General features: G+C 46.1%; 1 protein-coding gene across 1 annotated transcript in view; it reads left to right on the forward strand.

Moving 5' to 3' along the window:
- Positions 1–9,519, forward strand: part of LOC311224744 (arf-GAP with coiled-coil, ANK repeat and PH domain-containing protein 2) — a gene marked incomplete at its 3' end in the record, with an annotated part of 72,757 nt that extends 63,238 nt beyond the window's left edge. Inside the window, exons 18-22 of the mRNA XM_084309845.1 lie at positions 2,213–2,367; positions 3,432–3,541; positions 4,024–4,134; positions 5,154–5,215; positions 9,314–9,519. Coding sequence (XP_084165971.1) covers positions 2,213–2,367; positions 3,432–3,541; positions 4,024–4,134; positions 5,154–5,215; positions 9,314–9,519 — 644 coding nt within the window. The remainder of the gene's footprint in view (positions 1–2,212; positions 2,368–3,431; positions 3,542–4,023; positions 4,135–5,153; positions 5,216–9,313) is intronic.
- Between the last annotated feature and the right edge of the window lie 807 nt (positions 9,520–10,326).

The following is a 10,326-nucleotide window of genomic DNA, read 5'->3' on the forward strand; positions in this document are numbered from 1 at the left end:
ACTACCACTAAGGCCTGACTACCACTAAGGCCTGACTACCACTAGGGCCTGACTACCACTGGGGCCTGACTACCACTGGGGCCTGACTACCACTGGGGCCTGACTACCACTGGGGCCTGACTACCACTGGGGCCTGACTACCACTAAGGCCTGACTACCACTGGGGCCTGACTACCACTAAGGCCTGACTACCACTAGGGCCTGACTACCACTAGGGCCTGACTACCACTAGGGCCTGACTACCACTAAGGCCTGACTACCACTAAGGCCTGACTACCACTAGGGCCTGACTACCACTAAGGCCTGACTACCACTAGGGCCTGACTACCACTGGGGCCTGACTACCACTGGGGCCTGACTACCACTAAGGCCTGACTACCACTAGGGCCTGACTACCACTAGGGCCTGACTACCACTAGGGCCTGACTACCACTGGGGCCTGACTACCACTAAGGCCTGACTACCACTAGGGCCTGACTACCACTAGGGCCTGACTACCACTGGGGCCTGACTACCACTGGGGCCTGACTACCACTGGGGCCTGACTACCACTAAGGCCTGACTACCACTAAGGCCTGACTACCACTAGGGCCTGACTACCACTAGGGCCTGACTACCACTGGGGCCTGACTACCACTGGGGCCTGACTACCACTAGGGCCTGACTACCACTAGGGCCTGACTACCACTGGGGCCTGACTACCACTGGGGCCTGACTACCACTGGGGCCTGACTACCACTAAGGCCTGACTACCACTGGGGCCTGACTACCACTAAGGCCTGACTACCACTAGGGCCTGACTACCACTAAGGCCTGACTACCACTAGGGCCTGACTACCACTAAGGCCTGACTACCACTAGGGCCTGACTACCACTAAGGCCTGACTACCACTAAGGCCTGACTACCACTAGGGCCTGACTACCACTAAGGCCTGACTACCACTAAGGCCTGACTACCACTAGGGCCTGACTACCACTGGGGCCTGACTACCACTAAGGCCTGACTACCACTAGGGCCTGACTACCACTAGGGCCTGACTACCACTGGGGCCTGACTACCACTGGGGCCTGACTACCACTAGGGCCTGACTACCACTAAGGCCTGACTACCACTAGGGCCTGACTACCACTGGGGCCTGACTACCACTAAGGCCTGACTACCACTAAGGCCTGACTACCACTAGGGCCTGACTACCACTAGGGCCTGACTACCACTGGGGCCTAACTACCACTGGGGCCTGACTACCACTAGGGCCTGACTACCACTAAGGCCTGACTACCACTAGGGCCTGACTACCACTGGGGCCTGACTACCACTGGGGCCTGACTACCACTAGGGCCTGACTACCACTAGGGCCTGACTACCACTAAGGCCTGACTACCACTAGGGCCTGACTACCACTAGGGCCTGACTACCACTGGGGCCTGACTACCACTGGGGCCTGACTACCACTAAGGCCTGACTACCACTAGGGCCTGACTACCACTAGGGCCTGACTACCACTGGGGCCTGACTACCACTGGGGCCTGACTACCACTGGGGCCTGACTACCACTAAGGCCTGACTACCACTAAGGCCTGACTACCACTAGGGCCTGACTACCACTAGGGCCTGACTACCACTGGGGCCTGACTACCACTGGGGCCTGACTACCACTAGGGCCTGACTACCACTAGGGCCTGACTACCACTGGGGCCTGACTACCACTGGGGCCTGACTACCACTGGGGCCTGACTACCACTAAGGCCTGACTACCACTCGGGCCTGACTACCACTAAGGCCTGACTACCACTAGGGCCTGACTACCACTAAGGCCTGACTACCACTAGGGCCTGACTACCACTAAGGCCTGACTACCACTAGGGCCTGACTACCACTAAGGCCTGACTACCACTAAGGCCTGACTACCACTAGGGCCTGACTACCACTAAGGCCTGACTACCACTAAGGCCTGACTACCACTAGGGCCTGACTACCACTGGGGCCTGACTACCACTAAGGCCTGACTACCACTAAGGCCTGACTACCACTAGGGCCTGACTACCACTAGGGCCTGACTACCACTGGGGCCTGACTACCACTGGGGCCTGACTACCACTAGGGCCTGACTACCACTAAGGCCTGACTACCACTAAGGCCTGACTAAATTAAATGAAAGTGCTACATGTTGTCCTCTTGTTTCTAGTCGTCACAGTGTGCTTGTGTCTGTAGAGGCGCGCAGAGAGGAGTTGGGGAAGCGGCTGTACCAGGCTGTGTTGCTAGGAGATCTGGTCGCCATGGCAGCAGCGTTGGCCCACGGCGCAGAGGTGAACTGGCCCCATCCTGAGGAAGAGGGACGCACCGCCCTCATCGGAGCGGCTGTGGGGGTGAGTTCAGCCTACGGCCGAGGTGGACGCAAGGTCTCCTCTTGGACTACTAGACAATATCATAAGGAGCCTCCTCAGTCCTGACCGCATGTTCAGACGATCCTCGTCAACTTCTGAAGTGGGACAATTCAAGAGTTTACCACCAGGAAGTTGCAATAGCCGACCAAGTGGTAAATACCAGTGGTAAACTAACCAAGTGGTAAATAATACCAGTGGTAAACTAACCAAGTGGTAAATAATACCAGTGGTAAACTAACCAAGTGGTAAATAATACCAGTGGTAAACTAACCAAGTGGTAAATAATACCAGTGGTAAACTAACCAAGTGGTAAATACCAGTGGTAAACTAACCAAGTGGTAAATACCAGTGGTAAACTAAGTGCTAACCTGAACAGTGAACATTATCACCTATTTCAACCCTCAAGAGGACTTTGTCACATGACTCACCATGTGACTGGAGGTTAGGGGTGTGACGAGATATCAAGCCTATATTGTTGCATGTCTTCTGACAATGGAGCCAAGAAAACACTACATGCCCACAAAGACGGGACTAATTGACCAAACTCAACAGCCTGGTACTGTATCATGTATTGATTGTTTGTTTTTAGTGTATTGATGGGCAGCAGTACATACATATTCCTGACAGCCTGGCATCATGTATTGATTGATGGGCAGCAGTACATACATGTTCCTGACAGCCTGGCATGATATATTGATTGATGGGCAGTACATACATGTTCCTGACAGCCTGGTATGATATATTGATTGATGGGCAGCAGTACATACATGTTCCTGACAGCCTGGTATGATATATTGATTGATGGGCAGCAGTACATACATGTTCCTGACAGCCTGGTATGATATATTGATTGATGGGCAGTACATACATGTTCCTGACAGCCTGGTATCAATTGATTGATGGGCAGTACATACATGTTCCTGACAGCCTGGTATGATATATTGATTGATGGGCAGCAGTACATACATGTTCCTGACAGCCTGGTATGATATATTGATTGATGGGCAGTACATACATGTTCCTAACTGCCGTCTGTGTGTTTGCAGGGTTCCCTGTTGGCCTGTGAGTTCTTGTTGCAGAACGGAGCCAATGTGAACCACAGAGACCAGAGAGGCCATGGGGCCCTGCATGCTGCAGCCACCGGGGGCCACACAGGGTACACACACACACACACACACACACACACACACACACACACACACACAGACACAGACACAGACACAGACACACACACACACACACACACAGGGTACACACACACACACACACACACAGGGTACACACACACACACACACACACACACAGGGTACACACACACACACACACACAGGGTACACACACATACATGGTACACACACACACAGGGTACACACACAGAGTACAACACACACAGGGTACACACACACACACTCTGTTCTGTTTCCATAGTATGTTCTGTTTACTTAGCATGTTCTGTTTACTTAGCATGTTCTGTTTACTTAGCATGTTCTGTTTCCATAGCAACATATCCCTGCCCATGTTTCTCTTTCAAGTGTATGTTTTTTGGAATATGTTCTTATTGTGTGTGTGTGTGTGTGTGTGTGTGTGTGTGTGTGTGTGCGTGTGCGTGTGCGTGCGTGCGTGCGTGCGTGCTGCAGGCAGGTGTGTCTGCTCCTGAAGAGAAAAGCCAACCAGTATGCAGCGGATGAGAGAGGACAGGACCCTCTGGCCATCGCCATAGAGACGGCACACGCAGACATCGTCACCCTGTGAGTAAACACTGGTTTTAATTCAAGTTCATTAAAGTGTTAAGATAATTATATTAAAGAAGTTAATTCAAGTGTGACTCCTTAAGATGATTATATTAAAGAAACATTAAAGTGTTCCTCGTTAAGATGATTATATTAAAGAAGTTAATTCAAGTGTGACTCATTAAGATGATTATATTAAAGAAACATTAAAGTGTTACTCCTTAACACTTTGGACGCCAGCCGGTCTAGCCATCTTTGTACTCAGTGTGCCACCGCTGTAAAGTATAGGGATTTTCACTGTGCGTCGCAGTGTTTGCAGGGCTATATCTATATTCTATATTATAGCTATGGAGACAATACTATGGCTCATTTGACATTAACTATCCATCTTTCAACATGTGAAAAAGAATAAATTTGTTCATGTATACGTTCGCGTGTTATACCGTGGTGAATATTGTATAGTTTCTGAGTGATCCTGGCTCATTCCTGAAAGCGGCGCTATGGAGCAATATGTGAATTTAGCGAAAAGCGTTCGCGTTGCTCGCCTGGACACGCTACTATTTCCAATTCAAATGTATATAATAGGTATTATGTTTCATCATGAATGCATGAAAGGGTGGGGGGGGGGGGCGTTTTTTGATGCTTTGATCGTCAGCAACGGCATATGTTTTGGAGTATGTTACATATTATCGTTGCGATCGATGTGAAATCATTGTTGGATCAAAGTAGGTTGATGTCATATCCTTTACTAGGAGGTATCCCAAAAAGAATATTCCAATTGTCTGATCGCGATTTCCAGTATTGATGTCGATCGGGTCCCTGACATGAAGTGGCACAAGATATGCACAAGTGTGCTGAACGCGTTTCGAAGTGGTCGGATGAAGCGATTCACTTGTCTTGGTCTAAATTCTTGAATTGAGAATGTGAAGCTCAAGCTGTACGTTGCAGAGAGCTACTGAACTGGGAATAGGTTAAATTAGCTTTCTATTAATTTGGAAACAGTTTTTAAGTCCTGAATCTTTCCATCCATCCCACAGACTCCGGATGGCCCGCATGAACGAGGAGATGAGAGACTCTGAGGGATTCTTTGGATCGATGGGTGCGTAGCGTCTCGTCTAAAGCTGCATTAACTTAGCGAGGACTGGAGACACAACCACACACCATGTTGTGCAATAAGCAGGTCATTTAGTCTAAATGCTCCATCTGTTTCAATTAAGAGCTGATTCCAGAAAGTTGTATATTTGTTTGAGTCCACACTGTCCTCTCTTCAGATAGTCTAAAGTCAGTGCATCTTTATAGATATCAAAAGGAGTTTACCCGAGGAACAAGCTGAAGATTTTTTTTTATAAGATACTGTAAATATCTGCTGCTGTGACTTCACTGTCACCTCCACTACATCATGTGACTTCACCTCCACTACATCATGTGACATCACTGTCACCTCCACTACATCATGTGACTTCACTGCACTACATCATGTGACTTCACCTCCACTTCATCATGTGACTTCACTGTCACCTCCACTACATCATGTGACTTCACTGTCACCTCCACTACATCATGTGACTTCACCTCCACTACATCATGTGAATTCACCTCCACTACATCATGTGACTTCACTGTCACTACATCATGTGACGTCACCTCCACTTCATCATGTGACTTCACTGTCTCTACATCATGTGACTTCACCTCCACTTCATCATGTGACTTCACCTCCACTTCATCATGTGACTTCACTGTCACTACATCATGTGACTTCACCTCCACTTCATCATGTGACTTCACCTCCACTACATCATGTGACTTCACCTCCACCACCTCCACTACATCATGTGACTTTACTGTCACCTCCACTACATCATGTGACTTCACCTCCACTACATCATGTGACTTCACCTCCACTACATCATGTGACTTCACCTCCACTACATCATGTGACTTCACCTCCACTTCATCATGTGACTTCACCTCCACTACATCATGTGACTTCACCTCCACTACATCATGTGACTTCACCTCCACTACATCATGTGACTTCACCTCCTACATCATGTGACTTCACCTCCACTACATCATGTGACTTCACCTCCACTACATCATGTGACTTCACCTCCACTTCATCATGTGACTTCACCTCCACTACATCATGTGACTTCACTGTCACTACATCATGTGACTTCACCTCCACTTCATCATGTGACTTCACCTCCACTACATCATGTGACTTCACCTCCACTACATCATGTGACTTCACCTCCACTACATCATGTGACTTCACTGTCACCTCCACTACATCATGTGACTTCACTGTCACCTCCACTACATCATGTGACTTCACCTCCACTACATCATGTGACTTCACCTCCACTACATCATGTGACTTCACCTCCACTTCATCATGTGACTTCACCTCCACTACATCATGTGACTTCACCTCCACTACATCATGTGACTTCACCTCCACTACATCATGTGACTTCACCTCCACTACATCATGTGACTTCACCTCCACTACATCATGTGACTTCACCTCCACTACATCATGTGACTTCACCTCCACTTCATCATGTGACTTCACCTCCACTACATCATGTGACTTCACCTCCACTACATCATGTGACTTCACTGTCACTACATCATGTGACTTCACCTCCACTACATCATGTGACTTCACCTCCACTACATCATGTGACTTCACCTCCACTACATCATGTGACTTCACCTCCACTACATCATGTGACTTCACTGTCACTACATCATGTGACTTCACCTCTACTACATCATGTGACTTCACCTCCACTACATCATGTGACTTCACTGTCACTACATCATGTGACTTCACCTCCACTACATCATGTGACTTCACCTCCACTACATCATGTGACTTCACTGTCACTACATCATGTGACTTCACCTCCACTACATCATGTGACTTCACCTCCACTACACCATGTGACTTCACCTCCACTACATCATGTGACTTCACCTCCACTACATCATGTGACTTCACCTCCACTTCATCATGTGACTTCACCTCCACTACATCATGTGACTTCACCTCCACTTCATCATGTGACTTCACCTCCACTACATCATGTGACTTCACCTCCACCACATCATGTGACTTCACCTCCACTACATCATGTGACTTCACCTCCACTACATCATGTGACTTCACCTCCACTACATCATGTGACTTCACCTCCACTACATCATGTGACTTCACTGTCACTACATCATGTGACTTCACCACTACATCATGTGACTTCACCTCCACTTCATCATGTGACTTCACCTCCACTTCATCATGTGACTTCACCTCCACTACATCATGTGACTTCACCTCCACTACATCATGTGACTTCACCTCCACACTACATCATGTGACTTCACCTCCACTACATCATGTGACTTCACCTCCACTACATCATGTGACTTCACCTCCACTACATCATGTGACTTCACCACTACATCATGTGACTTCACCTCCACTTCATCATGTGACTTCACCTCCACTACATCATGTGACTTCACCTCCACTACATCATGTGACTTCACCTCCACTACATCATGTGACTTCACTGTCACTACATCATGTGACTTCACCTCCACTACATCATGTGAATTCACCTCCACTACATCATGTGACTTCACTGTCACTACATCATGTGACGTCACCTCCACTTCATCATGTGACTTCACCTCCACTTCATCATGTGACTTCACTGTCACTACATCATGTGACTTCACCTCCACTTCATCATGTGACTTCACCTCCACTACATCATGTGACTTCACCTCCACTACATCATGTGACTTCACCTCCACTACATCATGTGACTTCACCTCCACTACATCATGTGACGTCACCTCCACTTCATCATGTGACTTCACCTCCACTTCATCATGTGACTTCACTGTCACTACATCATGTGACTTCACCTCCACTTCATCATGTGACTTCACCTCCACTACATCATGTGACTTCACCTCCACTACATCATGTGACTTCACCTCCACTACATCATGTGACTTCACCTCCACTTCATCATGTGACTTCACCTCCACTACATCATGTGACTTCACCTCCACTACATCATGTGACTTCACCTCCACTACATCATGTGACTTCACCTCCACTACATCATGTGACTTCACCTCCACTACATCATGTGACTTCACCTCCACTACATCATGTGACTTCACCTCCACTACATCATGTGACTTCACTGTCACCTCCACTACATCATGTGACTTCACCTCCACTACATCATGTGACTTCACTGTCACCTCCACTACATCATGTGACTTCACTGTCACCTCCACTACATCATGTGACTTCACCTCCACTACATCATGTGACTTCACTGTCACCTCCACTACATCATGTGACTTCACCTCAACTACATCATGTGACTTCACTGTCACCTCCACTACATCATGTGACTTCACCTCCACTACATCATGTGACTTCACCTCCACTACATCATGTGACTTCACCTCCACTACATCATGTGACTTCACCTCCACTACATCATGTGACTTCACCTCGACTTCATCATGTGACTTCACCTCCACTACATCATGTGACTTCACCTCCATTACATCATGTGACTTCACCTCCACTACATCATGTGACTTCACCTCCACTACATCATGTGACTTCACCTCCACCACATCATGTGACTTCACCTCGACTTCATCATGTGACTTCACCTCCACTACATCATGTGACTTCACCTCCACTACATCATGTGACTTCACCTCGACTTCATCATGTGACTTCACCTCCACTACATCATGTGACTTCACCTCCACTTCATCATGTGACTTCACCTCCACTACATCATGTGACTTCACCTCCACTACATCATGTGACTTCACTGTCACTACATCATGTGACTTCACTGTCACCTCCACTTCCGTTATTTGCAATATTTGCAACAATGCATAGTTCACTTTATATCCTTCTACCGCTATACTGAACACTGTCACTTGTGTCTTATTTTTCTACTTTATTTATCTTTTTTAAGATTCTTTATTTCTTATCTTTACATCTTATCTTTATTAACATTTTCTTAATATTTTTATTCTAGTTTATTCTAGTTTATAATAATAATAATAGTTGTTGATTATTCGATTAGTTGTTGCATCTTTAAGACTCTGATGTCATGATGATGTCATGTGATTTCAGGTGATGACGAGACGTTCCAGGACATCTTCCGTGACTTCAGCGACATGGCGTCCCATGACCCAGAGAGACTGTCCAGGCGTCAGTTCAGCAGGAGCGGAGGAGAGGAGGAGGAGGGAGGAGGAGGAGAAGCAGGAGGAGGAGGAGGAGGAGGAGGAGCGGGAAGGATAGTGAATGACCAGGATGTTGAAGGAAAGACCTCAGATTAGCAGGAAGAAGCGTCTGTCCGTCGCAATGATCAAAGCATTGCAAGACCTGAATTCCACTGATTCCACTGAAATTACCTGAATTCCACTGATTCAACTGAAATTACCTGAATATAAGTTTATAACAATAGATTTCAGGCGTTTGGCAGAAATCTAGAAGATAAAAGAAAGAAAACCGAGTGGCCTTCATCTGATATTATAAGATAATATTTGGTCTCTTATTATAAGATAATATTTGGTCTCTTATTATAAGATAATATTTGGTCACTTATCAGATAATATTTGGTCTCTTATTATAAGATAATATTTGGTCTGATATTATAAGATAATATTTGGTCTCTTATTATAAGATAATATTTGGTCTCTTATCGGATAATATTTGGTCTGATATTATAAGATAATATTTTGTCTCTTATTATAAGATAATATTTGGTCTCTTATCTGATAATATTTGGTCTGATATTATAAGATAATATTTGGTCTCTTATTATAAGATAATATTTGGTCTGATATTATAAGATAATATTTGGTCTGATATTATAAGATAATATTTGGTCTATCGGATAATATTTGGTCTCTTATTATAAGATAATATTTGGTCTGATATTATAAGATAATATTTGGTCTCTTATTATAAGATAATATTTGGTCTCTTATTATAAGATAATATTTGGTCTCTTATTATAAGATAATATTTGGTCTCTTATAAGATCATATTTGGTCTCTTATTATAAGATAATATTTGGTCTGATATTATAAGCATCCGTTGGGGACCCAGATGTGGGCTCTCGTCACCATGAGCTCTGCATC

Source organism: Notolepis coatsorum (assembly GCF_963971535.1).
Source record: "Notolepis coatsorum genome assembly, chromosome: 1".
NCBI lineage: Eukaryota > Metazoa > Chordata > Actinopteri > Aulopiformes > Paralepididae > Notolepis > Notolepis coatsorum.